General features: G+C 41.2%; 2 protein-coding genes across 7 annotated transcripts; both read right to left on the reverse strand.

The window, feature by feature from the left end:
• Positions 1-1002: 1002 nt before the first annotated feature.
• On the reverse strand, positions 1003-9006 carry cnpy1 (canopy FGF signaling regulator 1). Of its 6 annotated transcripts, XM_047028495.1 has the most exons (8): positions 8904-9006; positions 7497-7587; positions 7332-7366; positions 6694-6799; positions 6408-6523; positions 2954-3163; positions 2089-2185; positions 1003-1320 (listed from the first exon to the last, which is right to left on the reverse strand). In XM_047028495.1, the coding sequence occupies exons 4-8, from the start codon at positions 6794-6796 to the stop codon at positions 1280-1282; spliced, it is 567 nt and encodes a 188-aa protein (XP_046884451.1). In that variant the 5' UTR covers positions 6797-6799; positions 7332-7366; positions 7497-7587; positions 8904-9006; the 3' UTR covers positions 1003-1279. The 6 variants fall into 6 exon arrangements, with proteins under 6 accessions (XP_046884451.1, XP_046884452.1, XP_046884449.1 ...); XM_047028496.1 differs by lacking the exon at positions 8904-9006 and having other exon boundaries at positions 7332-7361; XM_047028493.1 differs by lacking the exon at positions 8904-9006 and having other exon boundaries at positions 7310-7366.
• A 10156-nt stretch (positions 9007-19162) lies between these two features.
• On the reverse strand, positions 19163-21899 carry shhb (sonic hedgehog signaling molecule b). Its single transcript, XM_047027122.1, has 3 exons — positions 21600-21899; positions 20246-20507; positions 19163-19839 (listed from the first exon to the last, which is right to left on the reverse strand). Exons 1-3 carry the CDS (start codon positions 21897-21899, stop codon positions 19163-19165), a joined length of 1239 nt encoding a protein of 412 aa, XP_046883078.1.
• Positions 21900-25547: the final 3648 nt, after the last annotated feature.

A 25547-nucleotide genomic window follows, 5' to 3' on the forward strand; every position in this document is an offset into this window, starting at 1 on the left:
ACTAAACTCTACAAGAAATTATTAGAAATATCACCCCAAACATTTTTTAACTGCTAAAAGCTACAGCAATCGTTTTGTCGCCCCGGTGTCCAAGCTGAACATTGACAATGCTGCCGTGACTTTGATAAGTTTCTACAATATAGAAAGGTAAAAAAGCGTGAATGTGGTGGATATGGTTTGGAACAAATATTCTGTGATCAGCTAGCCTTGTTTGAGACTTCGAAGACTACATTAGTTGTCCCTGTGAGACTACAAAGGTGTCCCCTTGGTCTGATGGTAGACACACCAGCTTTGTATCCTACAAATGCCGCATGTACGTCTGTACATTTCCTCTACCAATCCAAGGAAAACGAGTTTCAGGTTTTTGTCACAACACAAAACCAATCTGTCATTTAACTATATCATAAGGCGTTTAATGTAAAACTCACCCGAGTTTCACTGAATCCGCTCTCAACTGAATTCAAGATAAAAGTCAGTTTGATCATTGACAGCTAAAAGGGTTTCATAAACATGTTACATTGCAGTAGTGATAGCAGAATTTGTTTGCAATATTTGAAATGACTTGCAATAGTGAGGTGGTGTTTCAAGCAACTATTTTCATTAATACAAAAAACACAAACTAGAAGGGATATAAGCTGTCACCTGATGTGAGCAAGACAACAGTTTGAACTTCTTTTTTTCTCACAGCAGCCTTGAGTAATTCTTTATTGCTGTGGATGGTGTGATCCGGAGATCTTTATGAGATTTTACAGTTGTTGATACAGCATTTATAGTACAACTCTCTATAATTAGTATGTTCATTTGGAATCAGTCCCTCTTATTGAAACACATGGCCACTTCCCAAATAAAGTTTATAACCAACATTTAAAAAAATCTAAACAACTATCCAGTCAACAGTAGGGAAAGTACGGTATCTAAGTTTGAAATCAATTTAATGTTTTTTATTTTTTTATTAGCAAATTAAATGTTCATCTGGATTTAAAGAATGGCAAGACAGAAAGGGAAATTTGAATCTTTTCTTTTAATTTGAGTCAACTGTTCAAATGGAAGTGATAATAATGTACATGTATTACAGAATATTACAGAACTTCTTACATCGCACATTATTGTTTCCTTCATTTCCTTCAAGGTGGCTTTTATAACAGCAGCCAACTGCCAATACAAAAAAGGAAACTTTATTTTAAAGGGTTCAAGTTGATTGTCACAGATTGTTATGCAAGGCCTCTGTAAAAGTAAAAATCTAAAGTGGTTCCATCTTTGTAAACAATGTTTCCTGTAACTAAAGCTCCTCATTCTTGAGTTTGGGGTCTTTACAATGATCTGCAAATGAAAACATAAAATTACATTAGTGTTTAGATATATCCTACTTTAATCTCAGCTGAACATGCTATCTTTAAACTTCATATAGTTTATTTATCAATGTACATACTGTGTAGGTTTACAGCTCAACATGGATGGCACAATGTATACTATTCTGTTGACAAAGAATGTGCCCAGCAGTATAAAAAAAGAAAAACTGTAATTTGAATTGTAATTAATTAATCTGAAAATACCCATAACATTTGAATGAGGCAAGGAAGCCATTAAACATGTAGTTCTGTAGTACATCGTCTGTCTTTAGTATTATCTTCTTTTTTTTTTTGCAAAGACAAACTTAAAATCGCCGTATTGTTTCAGGATTAGGAAAAAACGCTCCCAAACAAATGGAACAAAATGTAGGACATCTGTTTGGCACATCTTTCTCCTAGCCCATTCTATGTACACTCCATATTCCAGAAGGTTCTCAATGAAATGAAACAAAATGGCGGCGGAAAGATGAGTTATGCAATCGCACAGTACCCAAAAAACAATGCAAATTGTTTCATGACAGTTAGGTTGTCACATGTTCGAGGTCTTTGTTTCAGACAACACAAGCTACTTGATATTTTGGGCATCAAGGTGGTCCCTGAAAATGCTGAAATGTGAGATGCATGCTGTAAGATTCTGGCAAAGGTGCAAGCATTACCAGAGCTGTACATGCCACAACAGGCAAACAGGAGGCTTGGTGACAGGGTGAGTTAGACCACAACATCATGTCTGAAAAAGTACCTGAAATCTTGTTGCATAACTTGTCAACCACATGGTCTGAGTTCTGAGAGAAGAGAGTGATGATATCATCCTCCAACTCCTCAACGATGGTCTCACACTTCAAGAGACGAGAAAAGAAGAGAGCAGAGTTGAGAGGGACAGAAAACGAGAGGAGAGTTACTCATGCACAGATGGCAAAGCTAGGCCCTCCACACATTAGAGGCACACAAGCATGTCGTTTATACAATGGTGGGCATGGTCGGTTGGATAGCGTCGGCCATCTTTCGTTTGCCATGCTGTTCGGCCATCTTGAGGGCTCAGGCTACAACAACCGACCACAACAACGCGATATTTAGGTACTTTGTTCTTTTAAACAACTGTAAAAACATCAGACATGGAGTCTGGTGATGAAAGTGAGAACTACAGTATAATATACAATTCAATGGAAGTGCATTGCAATACAATTTGGAATCTTATTTGGCATCAAATACAAACTCTACATAGGTAGGCTAATTAAAAGCTGTTGTCCAGCTATTACAGTAATCACCATTTTCAAAAACAATAGAATTTATTAACGGCCTTTCCTTCAAAAACAATCAAGGGATTATTTGAGCTCACGTCAGTGTGAATAAGGAATGTTAAAATTACTTTAACATATATAAACATATGCTTTAATATATAACATTATGTCCCAACACAATATTGGGAACTACTTTTGAAATTCAAGAACTTCTACAAGACAATGAATGATATAACACACTGATTCTCAGAAAAACGTAGAACAAACTTGGTTTCCTTAAACGAATATAAGCATAAATGTCTAAAAATGTCACAAAATAATTTACATCCAAAATGAATTCACTGTCAATAAATCAGTAAGACTTACAGCAAATTTCAGGGCAGTGGAACCCTCAGGCCCATCAAACTTGAAGTTGTTGAAATTAGGGAAATCCACATTATTCCCGTCTCTGGGAGCGAACCTCCTGTATTGTTTCTCCTGGGTGTCTGGGTCTTCATAGAGTGCATAGTCACTCATGCTGCTGCAAACCCCCTCCAAAAGATCACTGAGGTGAGTCTCAGACCTAGCCAAAGGAACCTGAATCAATCCAATAAAAATTAAATATTAAAAATAATCTAAAAAGACATTAAATAAACAGGCTAATCCGTAATTACTTTGTACTCTAGTCTGTGATTGGTTTCAAGAAACTGGATGGCACCTAGGTCACTTGGGTGTGACCCCTCGCTTCCGATGGCTACGTGATCCACACAAACATCCCCAATACGCTGTAACTATGACATTTAACCTGTATCCCCTTTTCTTGTAGAGGCAGAGAACCCCTTTCCTTTCCCCTAGGAAACAGGACAAAACAGCAGCGGTAGTGGTGTCTAGACAGGTCAAGGTGCACTCTGCTCCGGCCCCTCTGGCCTGTCCGGAAGGGGGTGGGGGAAAGGGTGACAGAGGTGGGGGTAGTGGGTCGGGTGGGTGATGGAGGGTGGCAGGGGGAGTGAAAAAGCTTGGTTGAGGGACGGGGGGATGGAGGGGGGGGGGGGGGGCAGTGAGGGAGAGAAGGATGAAGAGAGGGAGGTTAAGGAACAGGGGGAGGCCTAAACAGCAGCCAAGTGCAGGGGTAAACAGCTCAGTCTCATCCTTTGGTGCCTTTTAGGCCGTTCATCCCCTCCACCCTCGAGTGATCAAAGAAGGAAGTCTTCCTTGTCAAGCCCGGTCAAAAGGTGCTGGGGTGAAGGGAAGGGAAGGGATGGGTGAGGAAAAGGGAGAGGGGGGGCATATTGCAGATGAACTGGATTTTGTTGCAATGTAGATATATCCCTGACCCTATTGTCCCCTTTGAGGCTCAGTATGGACCCTTCCGGCCCTCCTGATTACATTATAGAAGCATTTCCCCCCCTTCTCTGTTTTTATATCTGACTCTGGGTGACACAAAGGGGGCTTCCGTGGCTCACTGCCATCTGTTCAGCAGGGAGATAAAAAGGTCTCGGGGAATGGCCTGAACCTTGCCACACAATCTCTGCCTTTTCACTGTCAGGAAGCTAGTTTATTTAACCTTTATTTAACCAGGAAGGATCCCATGAGGTGGGAAAACCTCCTTTTGGAGGGGGACATGGGCAAAGCAAGCCTGCAAAAAGGAATATATTAAGGTGGGTGTACCATGAGCTAAAAGTTGAACATAGTGGGAATAGCCATTGACAAGACCACTGGATATCATCGATGATGGCCTACTAACCCCCAAAAAACACCACTTCAACAACTTTGGATAAAAGCGTCTGCTAAATGAATAAATGTAAATGTAAATAAAGCTGAAGTAACTACCTTAGAAAGTTTAGGTACCTACAAAATATTGTCATAATATACAACAACAAAGTACAATATTTTTTGCCATTAATATCAATTATATCAATGGTGTGTAGTCTAGTTAATAGTCATAAGATATTGGCTGGATTGAAATCAAATCTGAAATTAACTGCTCAGAGCAGAAGAAAAAAAAAAAGTGTACGGCAAGAAAGATCTGGTTCTGCTTCTAGTTCTTATCATGCAATCCTGAAAATGGTTTGGAATTAAACTCTTTCCTCGGCAGTCTGAGGGCTGTGAAAGGGGCCTGTCAATCATTTCAGACCAAGAGAATGAGGAGGGGGGAACGGGAAGGCCTGCCAGAGAATAGGCTACTCAGGGATGCTATCCTCCATTGAATTCCCATTGGAAAACCAGCCATTATTGCCACACTGACGACAGGGCCTTTCAGTTTATTGTGTGAGCGATATGGGCCTATGAAAACACATAAATTAATAATAATAAATCTAATAAACATATTTGTGATGCGGTGTTCCACGCTGGTACAGAATTATACGGAAAGGGATTGTTGCAGGAATGGTGTAAAACAGCACAAAAACTGAAAACAAAACAATATTTTTCTTAAAAACCCAATCAATGAAACATTATACAGATGGCAAATAAATCACCAAAACTTGCTTACGGTGTACAATATTGCAAATAAAGTTCAATGTCTAAGGTGAAATGTTACATTATGTCAGGTTTAACTTCATGGTGACAAACAGAGGCGTTTTGGAACCCCACTGTGGAGAGAGCAAAGAGCAAAGAGCAAAGAATTAAATTTGCAAATCTCCCTGATGATGTTTCTAAGCTCTGGCATCCCTCCCTCTCTCTGATTCTGACACCTTCAAAGGCCACTTGGGGGTTGTCTCCCTATCTGGTCCAAACATTGCACAATCAGTGATTCAAGAAGTACAGTAAGGGCCTGTACCTCTAATGGTTTAGCAAGAGTGTTTGGCATCTACATTCTAATGATTTGTAAAAAAAAAAAAATTATACTAACTGATCATTCGCGTTTCTTAGAAACATGAGCCTTTAATTTAGCAATGATACTAAATTATATATCTAGTCACTAATGATAAATCTAATCATTTTGTTGTACTTAGCCACCCCCCACCCTCTCCACACACACACACCCACACCCACACGGAGCTTGAGGGCATAAACCAAATGGAATATGAGCAGGACACAAGGGCATAGGAACTGTAATTAGCATTTATTACCAAAATGAAGCCACTTTTAAGGGCTGCCTAATGAGAGAGTCTATGAATATGACATGCAGATCCATCAGATCCATACCCTGCTAGGGCTCTCCTTTGTTTTGACAGGGAGATTCTTATTCTGTGCACAAAGACAGACTTTGAAACATGTATGATTCACTTAATTGCATGTTGCATTACCTGTTATTAATGGAGCATTTGTGGTATATATCTATTAAATCAATCCCAATTTCTAATAGATAACCAAGCTGGCTTATTTATTTGTTTATTTTTCATGATCCTATAATCACAAATGTACAGATTACTTCCCAGGTATGTAAATGTCCTACAAGAGGTATCTGTCTGGCGGGAAAGGAAACATTTACCAACTGTCTAAACATAAGGCATGTTATTACCTATCAATTACAGTCTAAAAGGGGATTAACCCTGAAAATCAATAGGTGAGCCGGACACCTAATAACTCAGTCATTTTCTGTCCCAGGACACTGGTGGATAGAGATTGGCCTAGGCCGGGGCATTGGGGGATGTAGAAAGAGCTACGATACCTGGTATGGAAAATCCATCAGATACCAGACATGTAGATGTCTATTTTTAGAACAGTTTATGTAGAAATGCATGAAAATACATATCAAAATATATTGTTTTGCAATGGTCCAAATAACAGTACAAGCAAAATCTGTCATGGTATTATAAATCCTGTTAATGACCATGTAGGAGTTTTCCTCAGAAGACTGACTGAGATGGAGTGTTCAGTGAAGTATATGACACCGTACCTTTTTATCAACCATGCTGCCATCAGGGTTTAGTCTGAAGCTTCCAACATGAATGGTCTTCTTTGGGTCAACTTGACTGATGGAAAAGTTCAGCTCATCCACTATAGCTCTACATGCTAAACAAAACAATATTTTTTTAAAATCAGTAGGCTATTACGAGCATTCCTGGTGCAACACTATATGTTACTGATGTATTGCACTTTGAAAAACTGGTTTTGGATGTGCAGGCAACAACTTTTTTGAACATCTGAAAGTTACATGTTTATGACTATATCATCGTTCTTACCAGAACAGTACACAATCTCATCTTTTTTCCCCTCAGTCGTTGGTAGACAAATGGTAGACAAAGTCACCAGAGTCATTAGGATAATCCATGGTGCCATATTCATATTCTATAAGAGAGATATGTAAAAGACAGGACATCAAAGCCAGTTCACAATGGACATGCATAGAAAAGCATTTTCCCTTGAGAATGGCAGGATTAAAGTACACATTCTGAGGCACACACATTTTGCTTTATTTCACACTAAACAAAAAGGAGGGACAAACTTCTCGTTGTGTGGTTCTACCAGTCAGGCGCTCTCCAATAGGTGTATGTGTGTGTTTTAATGTGAGTGCCAATATTTCCTTAAAAGTCCAACAAAATCAATCATCACCTAAACATAGTCCTGCTGAATCGGCTGCTATATGGTATGACAAGGGAAACCCCTCGTTTATGGCGTTAAGAACCAAGAATGATAAGGTCACAAACTAAAGAATGACTCTATTGCAGTTCCGTATGACTTCGAACCAATTCGGTTTAAATGCTACCTGCGCGAAATGAAATGGACAGCTAACCAACACAAGTAACATTACTTTTACAGCAATTGCTTGATAAGTCTAACACCTGTGCGCTTACACACCTGACGTGTATGCCGCTCTTACCTTTCACGAAGGGTAGACTCTATGTGTAGCCTAGACTAGGGTGAGGGACAAAAGTTGAATTAAACAGTTAAGAATGGAACAGACGTAAGGTCGGACTCGACAACAATTGCCTGTATTTCTTACGGGATAGAATGTCTCTTCTTAAGTTCGTTTTGGAATCGTTACCTGCTTTGAATTTCGATCATATCGACAGTAGTCTTCTCATATACGTGCTTGCCTTTGGCGTCGCCACGTTCAGCAAGAAAACAGCTACCCGCTGAGAATGACAGCGCATTGAGCCAATAGTGTTGCGGAGGGAAGAAAGGAAAGAGAAAAAAACACAAGCAACTATCCAATGAATGGACAACACACTCTGTTGTTGCTACCTAACGAGTATGAAACGACAAAACCTGGTAACTGGGTTGGACTCACTAGAATGAGTGCATTCAAGATCATATTTCAGAAACTCTCATTTGCAAGCTTGTTCTGGGATAGTTTGAGTTTTGCTCAGCATAAATGGTCTGATCCATCCAACTTCTTATCTCCACTACGTTTAATAATGTAGCCTAAATTCATTATCTTGACCTCCTGCTTTTTGTGACATTTTTTTAACCTAGGTTTTCCTACAGAAACCAAGAGAACACTTATACAGCCCAAGTCCTCTTTAGACCGAGAAGACATTAGCCTAGTTCTAAACCACCTCGGCACCAGAGAGGCTGCCTGTAAGGATTAAGCCTACCCTTTAACCCCTATGCATTCAGTTAATAAATTAACAATTAGTCATGTTAGCTTAACTAAATTGTTTTCCTGTGCTTTGGGATATGCCATTGTTTGTGTTGATTCAAGCATGATTGTTTGCATACAGGCATGATCATGCTCACTCTTGACATTGATTTGTCTCCTTTGTAATAAGAACCCTCCTGTACTACACTAAAGTGTTGACGAATAAGTTATATTCATAGACCAAATGTAATCAATAATTTATATGACCTTGTTCTCTTTCAAACTTTGAAAGAGCTTTTAAAACTAATTACTTCATGGGTTTTATGGATTTTTAACATGACCACGAACCAACTAATGGATTAATTTCTGCACACATCATAAATTTGATCATAATTGCAGTACTGTAGTTTCAAAAGGACTCGGTGGAAAAGATCAAGTCTGGGTAGATTAATTGAGTTATTGACAAATCTTCTCCAAAATGTAAATGACTTCACTTTAAATAATGGATAGATGCTGTCCACTGTTACCCAAGCATCACATGAGAGCTAGTCAGCGTTTGCACCTTCTACCCCTAGTTATAGTGACAGGTGGTGTCTGCACAGGGACATCTGACCTGTTTTCCTTTAGCAGAATGTTATCCATAGGATCACAATGACAACACAATGGATCCACCTTCTCAGATAACCATCCTCTAATGTCCATGTGAAATGTATGGATGTCTTTACCTCATGAGTTCACATACATGCAGACCCACTTTACAATGGGATTTAAGTATTAAGTACACTTATTTTACAGTAACAAACCCAAATATTGCAATATTGTCAAGCCTGAACGGTAGTCGGTATGTTAGATGAGAAGATGAACACTGACCTTTACTTTGGTGAGCTATGAGACCCAAACTAAGAGGTTAGCTGAACTTTTCTCCTGCTCCTACGGCTGTCAAAGGTAAGGGTAAGCAGTTTGTTATAAAGGTTGCTTCTCTGTGTCCTTGTGAAGCTTCTCTAGAACAAGGTCAGCCTAAACACACTACATGGCATGTTATCTACTCCTGACAAATCGGCAAACAGGGATGACGTGACTGCTTTGAAGAAAGCAGACACAAACACATTCAAACACCCCTTTAGCAACAGCACTTCTCCTAGTTAGCTTTACATCAGTACAGCTATGTGGTTAGATCTGCTTTAGCCCCAAAAGATCTGGCATCTGATGCATGGATTGCAAGACATTATGGAGATCTAACAACACTAGTCTTGACAGAAGCATGTAAGACATGATTTATACATCATGACGATATATAATATATTATATTAATTAATTATCAATTAATATAATAATTCACGATATATAATACAGTTGATGTATGTCATTGCTGAGCTGAGGCTATTGCAATGCTTGCAAAATGAGAAACTACAGGGCCTGAAAAACAAACCACATGGATACGCTGAAGAAGACCACATCCACCACCAGACGACATCAAAATCAATAATTACGAAAGTGGTAATGAATTTTCAAGTGACCCCTTTATCATTACAATCACGAAAGATAACACTGCATTGGCGTTTTACAGAGGGGAGATCTCAGGTCTATTTCAGAGGGAATGGGGTTGGGGTGGGGGTGGGGGGCTGATGGATGAGGAATGGAGGGATAGAGGTGTTTAGGTGCTATTATATCCATTAACCCTCCTTTTCAGTTCAGCTATGTCCAACCAAAATGACAAAGTTTGTGCTGACAGTGTGTCAGCAGTCTGCCTTCCTCTGACCATCCTCCTCGGCAAGTTCAGTTTTGACCTTGAGAGCAAGGTCTCTTTTGAAAACAGGCATTGTGTGGAAGATATCCACCTCCAATTATCAGTGACAGGTAATACAAGGGCTTCTATCCAGGCTGGACTGAAAATCTGATAGAGTTCTACATCGGTGAAAAGATTATTGACCTCTTTGGAAAGGCATAAGGAGGCTTGAATGTGATGAGATAATTGCTGCTTCTGAACTTTTGTTTTTATGCTCTCAGAGGAAAATTAAATTAACCTCGAGATGGTGGAGTGAGATTTGTCAACTGTGGTCGATTTATTTTCTGTTACATGGTTATCAGGATGGGAAGCAAGGACACAAGAGATAAAGACGTGGCACTTCCTCCTTCCTGTCCCCTAGATCAAATGTCTTTTCTAGTCAACATGAGGACACTTCTCTACATTGATGATAATCAAAAGTCACTTCTCAAATGTTGTTTGTAAAACTAGAAGAAACGTAATCAATAGTTTTTAGGAGCACATTTCATTTTTATGATGTAATAATCCTGTAATAAGCATCCATGGCTACAGCAGCCATATTGTTTGTGTCTAGGATGAGGGGACAAAAAGGAATCGGAAGGGAGCAATGAAGAGTGGTGAGGGGGAGCTGTGGGGGTGGCAGAGGGGGGAGATTGGGAGGGCAGGAGTGGGGGGGTTTAGGGTGAGTGAGGGGGGAGTTTTAGGGGTGGCAGAGAAGGAGATTGGGGGTGGGTGAGAAGCAATGGTGGCAGTGGAGCGTGGAGAGAGGGGGCGTAGAGGGAGATTGGTGTCAATACAAATGTGACAGCCTAAAGCAGGTCTGTTGACGTAAATGCCATCTTTTACTTTTTTCATTGTTTATTCTGTGAATACCAAAAATGGTGATTATCTATTGTTTGAGTGAAAAAAACCTCAAATAGTTTATGACAAAATAATGCATAGATAGAGAGCAATAGAGGTATATAAATGTTTTTACCTATGACTTCACATGAGTCTTTAAACAAAAACCTGATAAATATTTCTGTTCAATTTAAAATCTTTTTTTTTAAATTATTATCTTTATTTCTAACCCTATGTGACAGTCTCTTCTTTCTTTGGGCAGAGCTCCAAACTCACCGATTGGAGATGTCATGTGAAATCATTGCATTACTTTAGGTTGTGGAATTAATTCTGACATTTAGTACCAAGGATGTAATTGCTGATTCAGTGCATTAGGGAAGATTGCCTGTCAACTTTGATATTGTGCTATGTTTTTACTATGAATTCAAGCTTCTACTCACTATTCAAACAACATTTTCACTAAAGCAGGTTATTTTCCAAATTTTACTTCTGTGTTATTGATTTGAATGGTTTTAGTTTGTCCTCGTTGCATGGACTTCATTCTAAACATAGAATATTGTGCCAGGGCATGAACTACCATAGTACCATAGTATATCTACAGATCACTATAGACACCACAAACCACAGCCTGGGCGCTATGTTCGTTGCTGCGTGCAAATGGCAGACGCCATGTTTGCCATCCTCTCTGTCAAAATTGTTTGTGATTTTCAGGAAACTTCCATCCTTCTGTTGACATGTCCTTGTGAATGTAGTCAGAGTTTGTTTTATGAAAATGTCAATTAACCAAGCCTTTGTCTTCTCTTATCCATGTTGATACATAGGATTATATGCTGGATGACTTGGCTCAGCTCCACAACTGGAGCCCATGACTGGAAATTTAATTGTGCTTTCGTCAGAGATTTAGTGGTTCTTAGTCCTAGTGAGGGTTGATAAAAAAAACTCAAGCAGATGATCAGGGCTACAATGTTGGTAGACATTTCCCTTTGTTTCACGTACGCTTCACGTACAAAATGTATGTAAACATCCATGCTTTGCAATACATCTTATTGAAGACGGTACAATCCCATGAAACAGCTCAATGTTTCACACTTAATCCCACACCAGACTGTCATCCAGGATATCTAAATCTGCAGATCGTGACTGACTTTAATTCAAAGGTGAGCGACTCTTCTTCCTTCTGGTAGTGTGAGACTAGAGTACTGCAGGAGTTTGACTGCTGCTGCACCATGGCTGAGTAGTCAACATCTACATTCCCTGTTTGAATGATGAATACACTCAGTCGTATCACTGAACCCTAACATTTCCCTGAGACTGGCGGCTGACTGGTTTAGGAGGTGCATACACGCACTACAGAGGCCTGGCTGGGATATTACTACATGTCATGGTTCTGCAGCTTCCTTCAAAGGCTGGGGATGTGCTCATTGGAATCCTGTGACAGGGTTCACGGTAGTAATGATATGTACTGGGTCATTACTGTACTATATGTTACCAGACATAGACAGTTACATGTTCATTTGGCTGGCTAATGTTTGCCAAAAGAAGCATGATATATAAATAAGATAGAACCAGCAGAATCATTACATGTGACTGTGTGCGTGCACGTGCACGTGTCTGTGTGTGTCTGTGTGTCTGTGTGTGTGGTTGTCTGTCAACTGACGATCCACTGATGAGTCATTAATAACAGTTCTATCTCTTGAGCATTCTGCAGTTCTGGCCTCGTCTTCCATCACAGAAACACACTCAGACATCATTTGTGGGTGAGTGTGTGCTACGGCCTCATCCTGCATCACAGCAGTAACACACACAGACAGCTGCAGGGGGTTCTTAAGCACCACAGGCCAAAGTGTGCCCCCACTGTCTCACCCCCACGACGGGCTCAATCTACACACAATACCCTTGCCCCGGGGGTGTCTCATGTATATATGATGGTCTGTGTGGTTCTCAACCTAATCATGGATGCCAATAGCCGGACTAGATTGACATTATGGGTCCCACTGTAGCACGAGCCTCAAATGATTTATCATCGTGCATTTCCCTCTTTTCCTTTACCTGTGACTATTGCTTTAATCATCTCTCGGTTTGTATCAGTGTGTGTGTATCCGTCTTTCTTTGTGGGAGTCTGTGTCTGCCTTTGTGTGTGTGTCCGTGTGTCGGTATCTGTCTCTGTCCTGGTACCTGTGTTTCTGTTTTGGTCTCAGACCGTGTCCCTTCCTGAGTGTATGTGTCTTTCTGAGAGGGGTGTCCAAAGGTTTGGTTCGTCCTCTCATTGGTGTGCCCTTGATGTGCCTCACAAAGCAAACACAGGCCTGCTGTGGTCCCCAGAGACACCCAGAGAGTAGCAGCTGCTCTCTCTCTCTCTGTCTACACTCACACACACGCACGCACACACGCACACACGCACACACATGCACGTGCACACACAACGTGTGTACAACGCCCTGCCATGGCTAAACACTGTTTGGAGAGAAGGTAAACATTGATAGGCTACCCCCTGCCTCCACAACTGGCAGTGTTTGATATGAGCTTCTGGGATTTAATGATTTATTCAGTTTGGGGAAAAAGGGAATGAAAGGATGAGAGGATGAGGAAAATGATTTTGATTGAGGCTTAATCACATATTTTCTGTTAAGGATGAGAGGTCAGGGGTTTTGCCTACCAAGCCATTCCCCACCAATGGGCACAAACAGTAAAATGTTCCAGTAAAAGTGCTCTTGTTAAGCATCCTCTATATTTCTTCTGAAAAACTGCCAGGATTTTGGATTTAGTCATTGTTGTTATTGTTATTGTATTATTCTTAATGCTAAAGTGGATGAGAAAAATCTCAAAATCTATTTGTGTGGTACAGCACTGATTCAGTTAAGGGATGGTGAGTTAAAGTCACTTGTGCATGTGTGTGGGTGCGCGCATGGTGTGTGTGCATAAATGTGTGTGGGTGATTTTGTGTGTGCCAGGTCTGTCTGGCTCAAGCAGGTAGTGCAGGCTGCCTGTTTGGGTATCAGGTGGCTCTGATTGACACATTATGGGGGCAAGCTTATTACTGCTAAGAGGGACTGGAGAAAATTAGGTTACACTCCGAGGATCCCTCCCTCCCTCGCTCCCTCCCTACCTCTCTCTCTCTCTCTACTCTATTTCTGTATATTACACATCTCATAATCCTTGGAGAGTCCAGTAAAATTTGAGATAAAACATAGCTTAAACAGTGAGGCAACCACTGTCTTATATTCAACACAAATGTCTGTGTATTCAATCAGATATTCACATTTTTGGAGCAACACATGGGGCTCCTGTGGGTTGACGTCCTGCACCCAAGGTGCCACCAGAAGCATACTTGTCACTTTGCATCAGCAGGAGAGGAGCAATATGGCGCCTCATGTTTTACTTCCTGCCCTCTACTTCCTCGTCTACTGCTCTGCCGCTCAAGAATCACAGTTCCCAGGACAGCACAGGTTTTATTGACAGGCCCTGGAGCCAGTCTCTTCCATTCAGTGCTAGGTAGGTAATCTCCCGGGCCTTTCTGTGTGGAGTTTGCAGGTTTTCCTCGTGCTCACATGGGTTTCCTCGGCAACAAACCCCAATATAAAAGCATGTAAAACGTATCGCTTTATTGCCTATGTCCCTGGCTAAGATATGGGTGAGCACTTGGACTTGGCCCCTGATCAACATGGCAAGCCTCTCTCTCTCCCCTGTCTAAAATATAATTTTGTCTTTGCAATGCCGAAGAACACAAGCATGTCCCACAGTTAGGTAAGATCTATGCTGCCCTCTAGTGCAGAAAACCAACAGGTTTGCTGTTCTAAAGTAATCACCATACAGACTGAGAGAGCTTTTACAGGACTCTTCATTGAGAGTAAAGAAAGATACAGAAACATACACTCCCTGACAAGCCACTCACACCCTAAAACGTTGCGATTTGGGGTCACCAGGCCTCACTAGCAGTGTGGGAGCGGGCTGTCCTTCCTTCTTCCTGCCAAGGGAATGCCCATTATTGGATGGGCGCCCTTTATCCTCCACCAATCCAAGGAGCTTCTGCCAAGACGCTGTCAGTGCCCTGAGTGCCAGGGAGAAACTGGGGGTTCAAAAGGTCAAGGAGGAGTCCCTGTCCTCTTCATGACCCGAAGTCAATCTGCCCAGTCTGCATGCCAACTTCCACAGAAATGGAGGGAAAAAAGACGTTCCTGATTTAGAGAAAATGCACTATGTTATGTTTCTACAATCGTTGTATAAATTCCATTGGAATATACTAAGTAGTGCTAGTATTTGACTGGAAGTGCTAGTATTTGACTGATCATCATATACACTAATTGAAGGCACAAATTGCACTCCCTTGAGCCCGAAGCAGTCAGTGGTCCTCAGTGTGCTCTGGGAGACGTGCTTTTAGAGGCTGGTGATGTGAGTGGTCTGTTCCATCAGCATGTCCAGTCCAAGGTCGAGGGCCTGATTCAGAACCTTATCATTAGAGCCAATGATGAGCTCTGACAATGCGTTGGAGATAGATCAATAAACCCAGTCAGAGCCCTTTCAGTGGGCGGAGTTGCCAATCAATGCCGACTGTCAGCCATGTCTCCCCCTGCCTCTGGAACTGAAAGCTATGTTCAATATAATGCAGTCATATGCAACGCCTTTCTCTCACATGCATTCATGCTTTGCTCCCCCTGTCCTTTCAGAATCTCCTTCACTCACATACTTCTTCATCCGCTAACCATCTCAGTCACTCTCAAGCTCCCTGGATCACTCTTAATGTTTCATTTGCTTCTTCACCCTCATTCATTCTCTCAATTACTTACTGGGAGATCATTGTAAACTATCTGTAATCCTAGAATATACTGTGATTTATGAAGGACCATCGTCAAAAAATAATCCTCTTACCAACAAATTACTGAAACAACAGAGCCTCTCTTGAGATATAGAGATGATGATGAGATTTTACATGTTGGATTTGGTGCTTGAAGTCAATGTATGCAAACGTCCCCAAATTAATTAATAGCCATTGTTGTCTGGCAGCCTGATAAGTGAGAGGCTGGCAGTGTTTGACTGGCAATGAAGATAACATTATGTCAGTCTTCAGAGTGGTGGAGCGTGGAGGCCTGTGATGGGAAATAACCAGAGACAGACAAATCAATGGAGTTTCTCCTGACATGGAGGTAGAATGCTGCTGAGAGGCAGATCAGAGTAAGGATGCTACCTAGGGACATTTTTGTTCTGTTCTACTGTCAGTCTTAGCAGCCTTTAACAATGTTATCTCTCCCCTCCTCCCTCTCTCCTTGCTTTTCTTCTATTTTTTTCTCTTTTCTTTCCTCCCCTCTCTAGAGTAGCAAATATCCTTCAGGTAAACACCAGTATGCGTCAGCCCCTCAAGGTGCGCAATTATTATTTCTGTGTGTTATTATTTTCTGTGTTAGTATTATTATTAAGTGTGTGTGTGTGTGTGTGTGTGTGTGTGTGTGTGTGTGTGTGTGGGGGGGGGGGGGGGGGGGGGGGGGGGGGGGGGGGTATGTGCATCCGTGTGCGTTTCAGTGAAGAATGAAGCTCAGCCATTACCGGGGATTTAGATTGAGAAGCTTAGTAGCAGCAGATAAAGGTCTTTAATGTTTCATCAGGTATGATACATGTCTCACAGACAACACAAGCCCTGGGTGAGAGTAAGGGGGGGGGGGGGGGGGGGGGGGGGGGGGAGGGGGGAGTCACAAGCTGTCTCTACTGGATATGTTTTTCTTGTTATGATATGATTATAATTATCAGGGAGTGTGATGGGTTTTTCATAAGGGTGGGGGATTAAACCATTTAAACTATGCTGTATGCCAGGTGAGTTTATCTGTTTCACATGGCTCAATGGAATTTAAGAGAATGTTTCCGAAGGATTCTAGATAGCTTATGTTTCTGACAGACAGAAATGACAGCCCTTCCCCAAATGCATCGTGGAAACGTCTATACACTTCATTCCCAGCCCCTGGACCACTGAACCATGTGGTGACGAGGAAGAGCTTTATCAGGTGGCAGTGTGGTATATGAGAGAGTTGAGCATGGATGGATATGGCTTGAGAGTTGCGTGTGGAGTTAGTAGTGGGGTTGTGTGGATGCTTACATGGAGTCCTGTGGTGTGTTAGTGCTCAGGGCCTTCTCATTAAAGATCAGGTAGGGGGTGCACAGTCAGAGGAGGATAGGCCATATGTAGCAAAGGAAGGTCAGACTGCACCGGGACTGCACTAGAAGTCATAAACTTAAGAGATAAAACTGGAGATCCAACAGCAAATGAATTGGACTTTAGCTCTGTGCTCTGAGCTGACAATAATTGGTCCATGTAAACAGCACACACATGCACACCCAAGCGCTGAGAAAGAGAGGGGGGGGGGGGGGGGGAGACATGCCCATCTCAGTTACAAATCTAAAAATGTGTTAAGCCCACTAAAATGACCTTTGAATATCCGTTTAAGATGATCTTATCTCTGATGTATTGAAACATCATGAGACGCCAGAAGGGCAAACTAAATTGGTTGGCTCAGCACACTCCTGACTCTCGCGGCAGGTTGTTGTGCGGGGGCGCGGCGGTGCCATGATGGGCCAGATGGGCCGTGCGCCGCCCGGTGCCAGACAAACAGACGAGTGTGTGAGAGGGAGGGAGCTAGGGGATAGACCAGCGGACATTCGCCCGTCCGTGTTGTGTCAATTGAAGGGCTTTATTCATCAACTGCCAGTGTTCGACTGAAAATCCTGCTGACTTCAGTAGGACCCATTCAGGTAGGTCAAACCTGCCCCCGCGTGAATCACGCTCACGCTGTCAGCCCGCCTTTTATCCTCGAGAAGGTTGATACGATCAGTGCAATTTACTGTGAAAACAGGTGGGTTTAACCCTTCTGATGGCGAATCCTGTTTCCTGTATGTGCAAAGCGCAGACAGGTTGAAAACACCTGACGTTACCATAACAATAGCCTAACATTCAAGATCAATGCATATTTGATTAAAAACATACAAAGAAAAAACATGAAACTTTTCAAATGATGTTAGCAAAATGTGAGTGGTAGCCAAAATCTAGCCGCTAATTGGCCCATTCATGTTATCTTTAGCCTATAGGCTGTTGGGTTGATCTAGTACCATATGAATCAACATAGTCTATGGTTGATTATAATTAATCTGATAGTTTAATCTAATATATTCATAATATGTATTTAGCATATAGGGCTTTGTCTTCTGATAATGTAGCCGGCACTTGACCGCAGTTACTTTAAACATTTCTCTATGAACATTATCGGTAATGAACATCTCCACCTTGTGGTGAATGATGCACAACGCAGTATCTGAATTCTTCGGCAGTTGCGGCAATATGACAACATTCAGCCAATTGAGAAATATGCATGTGACATGTCAAATGTTGAAGAAGTTTAGTTTAATTGAATTTAAGGCATGCATCTGAAACACAGTATTTTCCAGTTTTAAAATGCAATGAGTACACTACCTTGCTCTCTATTGTTGTGAAAAGCCCAGAGTAACGGCGTATACAGAAATCTCAAAATAAATGTTAGGTTATTTGGTTCTGCTTTGTTGGCGTTTGTTTCCTGTCTGATAAAATATGGGGGTTAGTAATTATTCTTAAAACCTTGATTCATTTGCATGGGTCAGGGATAAGCAGTTATTGATTGATTTGTGTAAATTATGGATTAAGATGTTGCCAAGACATCTGTTGCCTCCAACTGCCAGCAGTAGGCCTATTTTTTGTCAAATGACTAGCGTGTACCTTTAAAACTCTAGAGTGGAATCTCCTTTTAAAGCAGAATGTCAATGTTAGTTGAGTCTAGTCGTAGGGTAGGCCTATAGCTTTCCTATCTGCCAGCATGAATATCAAAATCTTTCTTACACATCTTGTAATAATTGGGCCGTATGACAAAAATTCGATGAAATATTTGTTATTTGGTCTATGGCCACCAGAGGCCCCCCTTGTACCAAGTTTGAAGGCAGGATACCCCGTTCCCGTCTATAAACCAACCCACATGAGGTTCAAACCTGGGGTCGGAAAGAAAGTACCAATCACCTGTACACTTATTTTCATTGTCCATAACACTTGAATTATCAGGATAGCATCGTTCTCAAAAGGTTTATAGATCGTGTAGCCTAAATTACATGCGTGGTCAGCGCAAGTCAGCCCCGTTTGACGTTTGGAAATAGTCTAGAAACTGTCAGATGTTAGACTACTTAACCAGATAAAGTAGGCCTACGTTTTACAGTGTATAAAAATATAATTTATTGACCATATCTACTTTGTTCAACCATGAAAATATAACAATCGTATAACATTTGAAGAGATTTCAGAACACATTTGAACACTGCAGTCATAGGCCTACCTGTTGGTTAAATTGGTTAAGAAAATGATTCTTCACAAATTGTTCATAGTAGGCTAATATTTCATGAAGGAAGCCTAAGCTACGTAAGTGAATAAATACGACATGAATATGAGTTTCTGGAACCAGTGGCCCAAAGTTTATACGCATTTGTGTCTTTGAAATTAAAATATATAGCCTATGGACTTGCTTTTTCAACTTTTCGACATTCCAAGAGGGTGGAAAGTGTTGCTGTCCAGCAGCCATGTTCCCATGTGGTATAGAATGTCCGAGTACCAGTGTATTCCATCTCTGGTAGGAGGGTACTCGCGCTCCTTCAATAGGCCAGTTAAGAACATGAACGCGTGAACAACCCGGACCGGTGCAAAGGCCCAGTGCGCCCATTTGTGGTCCTCTATCACCGCGTAACATGAAACCAAAACTTGGTCTATTATGATGGTTCCATGCGAGGTTACTGGGGCATAAGACCCCTCATATTCCTCTACGAAAATCCGTTGCACGGTTACTGCCTTCAGGTGTTCGAGAGCGTCGTCCACCACAAGCACCTTTTGCCCAGGTGTTACGTTACTGGCAAACACAGCTGTTGTGTCGCTGCCTGTGCCGTTGTTGGTGACGAAAACAAGGTGTGCAGGAGTTAATCTTAGTGTACTACGCGGCTCCTCTGTCTCGAAAACATAGAATTCTCTTATTGTCTTTGGATCCCGGTCGATAAACATGAGAAATTCACTGGAAACAATATTTCCCTCATCGTCCGCTGTCAACACTCTGTTGCCAACTTTCAAGTCTTTCACCATCTTTCTCTGACCATCCTCGAGGATAACGGAAGCAAATCCTGGGAAGCAGCCCCCTGATTTGGCAGCCACGGAATTTTCTGTGTGGAAACAAAACGAATCAAAAATAGAGTATCTCTAAAACTAACTGAACATTAGTAGGCAAACATTCGTTTGCAAAAAGTATTTATAGATCACACAAAAGGCAAACTGTTACTGTTTAACGTTTAAAATGCAATTAAAGATGATGAACAAATGCGTATCTCATCGAACGTTTAAATAGGTGTGCTATGCCTGCCTGAAGTAGTCTTAACTTTTTAAAAGTAGATTTAATCAATTTAATAGCTGGACTATAACATTAAGATCCTATATGTTGTAATTATCAGCCTCTTTAATTATTCTTAATAATTCATGTATAAGGGAACTTGGCATACGCTATATGAGTAGTCTAGAGTGACTAGTGACATGAGGACACTTAATCATTCATGACTGAAAATAACCACTTACCTGCTTTCACAGAACAGTGAATATGGGCTTTGGACTCATAATATACCCAGTCGAACCCTGCCTCTACTGCAAGCCGACACAACATCCCGTACTTGCTCCTGTCCCGGTCAGACGTGGTGATGTCCACCGCGCGCCCTTCATAATGTAAGGACTCTTCAGAATGGTGTCCATCCTCATCCCAAGCTTCTGTCACGCGGAGCTGTACTCCTGGCCACTGATTCATGACTGAAATAGCCAAAGAGTTCAGTTTGTCCTTGCATCTCTGAAAAGGAAAAACGGGTCACCATCGGAAGATAATGTTGCGTCAGACCAAGTAAATTGGAAGGTTTCAAAAAGTATAACGGACTTTATTTCGTGAAAGCAGGATATCTTATACTTTTACTTTTAGTTAACCCCAACCAAACAATAAGCTATTAAGTAGGACTATGAGGTGTCCAGGTGAAAGGACAACGTCCAAAGTTTTCTTGTCACCACCAAAAGTTTGAGTAGGAATGGTGAAAGTTTTAATCTTAGGCTAGTGCTTCACAGTTGTCAGTAAGGATAAATATATATTTGATAAAAACCATGATAGCCTAGGCGAATATAATGATTTGAAAACCAGGTTGCGAAATGACTGATTCAAGCAACAAAAAAGTTGAAAATGTACGTGGCCTATCGAATAATCAAATGGTCTAGGCTATATAAGGCGAGAGTAGCCTATAAGGCCATCTATTTGCATTATCGATAGAACATGCGTGACTTGTATCATGCATCGATCATTTATTTTTGTATCACTGATCATTGATAAATACCGTATGAACATAATCTGTGTCTGAATTTTGTTTCGTTTGCTTTAAAATTGAACGATGTAGGCTTATATGTTCATTGTATTTTGATCGGAACAGATGCCTCCGGGATCAATAGCCTTTGCTGCACGCCTGACTTGCCAGTTTGTGTGCGTGCGAGCGTGAGTGTTAACACAGACACAGAGAAGGAAGGAAAGACAGAAAGAGATGCATGGGCTCAGGGCAGCCTATTGAAGTTATAGCTCCATTAACTACCAAGAGCCAGTCACATTAGCCCTCGTGCGTAACGCATCCACGGTGACGTCTTGTCATGCTCCGCTAAACCTAACCGCAGACTTACATCACGGTTCACTGCAAAAACCCGATACGCTCTACGAAGTACTTATTTTACACTGATTTATGTATAAATAAAATAGGAAATCATTACAATAAATGGCACCACATGAATGTCATAACCTAAAAAAGCAATACTATCAGAAAAGATGATGACCCTTCATGTCATGCCTCAAGCTAGCAGATTGGTGGGCTAGCTATTCACTAATATGTCAAACATAATAATAATATCCTACCTGTGTCATAAGTCTGTCAGCGTTAGTGTTTTCCTCATCTTTGAAAATAATGTCAGGGTTATAGTTTGGAGTCAAGTCCTTAAATCTCTCGGAGTTCCTAGTTATCTTTCCTTCGTATTTGCCACTTGCCCCTAATGTCTTCTCTGCCACGTTGGGAATAAACTGCTTGTATGTCAGAGGCTTCAGCTTCTTCGGATGTCTCCTTTTCCCATACCCCCTGCCAGGACCGCAGGCAGACCCAGCGGATGCTAGGAACAGGCAGACAAATCCCACGAGCGCTATTCTTAAAATGATCAGCATCTCGTCTGTTAGATTTTTTTTTCTTTTTTATCGATATCTTGTATATCCTCTCTCTTAGTTTATCGTCTTCTCTGTTACTCCTTGTTAATCTTCTTTTCCTTTCTTTCAATTTTACTCCTTTCAAAGAAGTCTATACGAGCGCTATTGAGGCAGGTGCCGTATCCGACACTTCTCCTGCGTTAGCCCGCGCGCCAGTGGAGCAGGGTGTTGCTATAGTGGGCTACTTGAGAGATGAGAGAAGACGCTTTGACGGTGTGCCACGCGTTAGTGGAAGATTATGAGTGAGTTGGCTTCCTTCTTATAAGCCGGTATGTCATCAGTGTGTGGAGACAGAGTGAACTGGATTATTTACATTTACATTTAGTCATTTAGCAGACGCTCTTATCCAGAGCAACTTACAATAAGTACAGGGACATTCCCCCGAGGCAAGTAGGGTGAAGTGCCTTGCCCTCATTTGGCAGGGCCGGGAATCAAACTGGCAACCTTCTGATTACTAGCCCGATTCCCTAACCGCTCAGCCACCTGACTCGATTATTGACTTGCTTGACAAATTACTTTGTATTCAAATAGATTGTTAAACAAACACCCACCCACCTCTTCATCAGATGGATGCCCAGGCTGCATCCACCCTGTTTCAAAGCATCTTCATGTATCTGGAATTTAGAGGAAATGGGAAACCCAGACAGACATGAAGACACACAAGCAAGGTAAACTAACTGCCAGAATGTCAGAAAGGTGGAAAGAAAGACGGTCAGACAGAAGTTCAGACAGACAGGTATAGACAGAAAGCCATGTAGGTTGGCAGGATTGCAACCAGATCTATCAGTGGGTGGGCAGGCAAAGAATCACCAACAGAGAACTTGAAAGGCATAAAAACAGGAAGACAGACTGACAGCCATGTTCATAGACAGTCCCACTTTTTCTGTTTCTGTATGGCAATTGTTGGTGTAACAGCCTAACGAAGAGATTTGCCCCAAGCAGGAAAAGTGTTTGGAAACCCTAACCACATAATCTGCCCTCTTTTGCCATAGATTTGTTGGAAGGCAGAGTTTTGCCAAGTCTGATTGCTGACGTTTGCTTGTCCCGGGCTCACATTGGTTGCTGAAAAATAACATGTAAGTGAGAAAAAACTCACTCACTTGTTACCTTTCTGAGCCAGACCCGTAAAGACACCCAACACAACAATTATGTTTGTGATTCAAATAGTTAAAAATGCAGGCCTAGTAATATCAATTAGCAAAAGGTGAATATACCATATGCTTGGAAAGAACACCATATAGTGCCAAAAGTATCCCTTATTTCCTATGACAGCAACATTGTAACAAGCACTGTGCATACAAGACAGTATATCTCCATTCTGTAATATTGCATCTGTGTCCGATGAACAATATCTTTCTTTACTTTCAGAGAAAAGGCCATTATTTAAAGCAATCTAGAAGTAGGCCTCAGGAATGAATTGCTAAAATGTTAGGATTAGAATTAACACAAGGTTTTTAATCCTGATCCCTAAACTATGTTAAGAGTCTTAAGACAGACGCAAAATACTTTAATATTTTCAAATGAGGACAAAATCTAAAGTCTGCTGGTATGTACAACACATGGGACATAGGTCAGGTACAGAGGTCAGAGGTCAGGTACGAGAAAGAATAAGAAAAAAAGATACTTGTCACCAAGAACATATAATCTGAATCAGTGTCTTTAGAGACCATCCTTTTCACAGTAAAGGATCCTGTTCAGGTTATTCACTGTTACCATACAATGACCATCCCCAGGTAACCAGCTGCTTTTGACCTCTAAAGTTTGTATAATGACATCATTTAAAAACTTTTTTGCTTGCCACTTCCAAGACGCATTTCAAAAATATTTACTCTATTTTCATTCATATAAATCACACTGGTTGTGTGTCCCATTGCGTACGCTAGTCCAGCCACATGACCTCACCTCAAATCAATAATGCCCTTAATTAAAGAGTAATAAAAGAATGATATAGAGAGAAAGAGAGAAAGAAAAAGAAAGGGCAATTTGCAAGATTGTATATTTGTCATGTAAGTGTGTGATTTACAGAGTCTGTTTGCTTCAGAGCCAGACTCTGCCTCAGACCTCTTGGTCTCCAACGACACTTTGTCAAGTCACCAACTTGGGTAAGCTAACTTCAGTCTGCAAACACAGACAGATCAGCAGTACTCAGTTAACACTTGGCCTTAAAGTTAGGACATACTTATTTGAGACATCTGTGATGTTTCACCATCTTCGTTCTCTTGACTCAGATAGGCCTACATTTCATTACTGATAGGGAGTTTTACCAATTAAAGCATTTTTGGAAGACCGTTTTTTGCTCATAAGCTCTCTGGAGACATATCATATGAGGAAACTTTATATATTCTTATTAATGTCGACTTTTTTCTTTGCAACGAGGATCAGAAACACACCATAATTTTCTCAGTCTAAACGAACAAGCTACTACAAACAATCAGTTGGCTTCACAAAGAACTCTTTGTGACAAGAAAGCCAGACAGTTTAAAATTCAAAGATCAACTGATCGTGTTTTAAAACGACTTCATTTGTGTTCTAAAACAAGACCGGGTTAAGGGTAGAATTCCACACTGTTATAACCCTTATTAGCGGGTCAAAAATGTTAAGCTGTTATGTTGTTTTTATTCTCTCACACACTGATAGTAATCCTGGATCCACATTAAACTGTTGGTACTTTAACTTTAATTTGTGAAATAAACCAAACCATTCTCCTTTTTTAATGTATATTCTTATACTGAAAAATTATATATTTCTAGTTGATATGTGATGTGAAAATGTGATGTGTAACTGTGGCCTCTAGGCTGACAAATTGCAGGCCCTTTAATTGGAAGGTTGCAGGCAGCACACAGTTTGTTTCTGAATGTTTCGCTGCAAGGATTGACAGTAAAAGTATTTTTGTCAGGGATATTAAGACTACCTCACATATTATGATATTACCTTTAAAATATTCCTCAGTTAGTCTCATGTCCTGAAGCATTATATGGAGAGTCCATAGCTCCTCTTCATGCAGATTCATAGAACTTGTGGCTTTCTGTTCTATCCACCTATTCCTATCTCACAGACATCACTCATAAGTGCAGCTAGAGAGAGACAAAGAGAGAGAAGGCATTCTTTTCATCGAGGACTATTTTTCAGCCATCAGAACTTCGGCCTGTGGTTGGATCAAACGGTCTATTGCTATGGTAACCACTTCGAGGAAAGTGACAGGCAATTCCACAAGGTGAAGGAAAAAGAAGGGAGTGGGCTGGACAGACAATCAATATGAGCCAAGAAGGATAATGAAGATTAACAGGGACCTCAGGACTCATCTGGATACATGGCTACCTCCCTTAAGAATAGGGCAAAAAGAGCTGCATGTTTAGGTTATAATGTATCAAATGTGTTGGCTTTGCGTGATGAAATACGCAGCCATGAGCAGTAATGTGTCATGGATTGCCATAGCTGATGCTAGGACTTTCAAACCACAATTAAGGAAACCTCAGGATTTCAGCTAAGTCACATCATTCTACATATTCCTCACCTCAGTCCTTTGTTGAGTCTTGTATCACATTCTACAGCTGAAGCCAGCACCACGGGAAGAACTACAACATATTCACTTCATACAACAAAACAAGC

The sequence above is a fragment of the Hypomesus transpacificus genome, chromosome 10 (assembly GCF_021917145.1).
Source record: "Hypomesus transpacificus isolate Combined female chromosome 10, fHypTra1, whole genome shotgun sequence".
NCBI classification, from domain to species: domain Eukaryota; kingdom Metazoa; phylum Chordata; class Actinopteri; order Osmeriformes; family Osmeridae; genus Hypomesus; species Hypomesus transpacificus.

What these genes read in the sequence shown, in the direction of transcription:
- cnpy1 (XM_047028495.1), bottom strand. Translation starts at nt 6,796, where the DNA reads ATGAATATGGCACCATGGATTATCCTAATGACTCTGGTGACTTTGTCT. An exon ending in TGAGATTGTGTACTGTTCTG is followed by an intron (nt 6,524 to 6,693) that starts GTAAGAACGATG and finishes TGTTTTGTTTAG; the next exon opens with CATGTAGAGCTATAGTGGAT. An exon ending in CCACTGCCCTGAAATTTGCT is followed by an intron (nt 2,186 to 2,953) that starts GTAAGTCTTACT and finishes CGTCTCTTGAAG; the next exon opens with TGTGAGACCATCGTTGAGGA.
- shhb (XM_047027122.1), bottom strand. Translation starts at nt 21,899, where the DNA reads ATGCTGATCATTTTAAGAATAGCGCTCGTGGGATTTGTCTGCCTGTTC. An exon ending in CTGACAGACTTATGACACAG is followed by an intron (nt 20,508 to 21,599) that starts GTAGGATATTAT and finishes TTTCCTTTTCAG; the next exon opens with AGATGCAAGGACAAACTGAA. An exon ending in TCACTGTTCTGTGAAAGCAG is followed by an intron (nt 19,840 to 20,245) that starts GTAAGTGGTTAT and finishes GTTTCCACACAG; the next exon opens with AAAATTCCGTGGCTGCCAAA.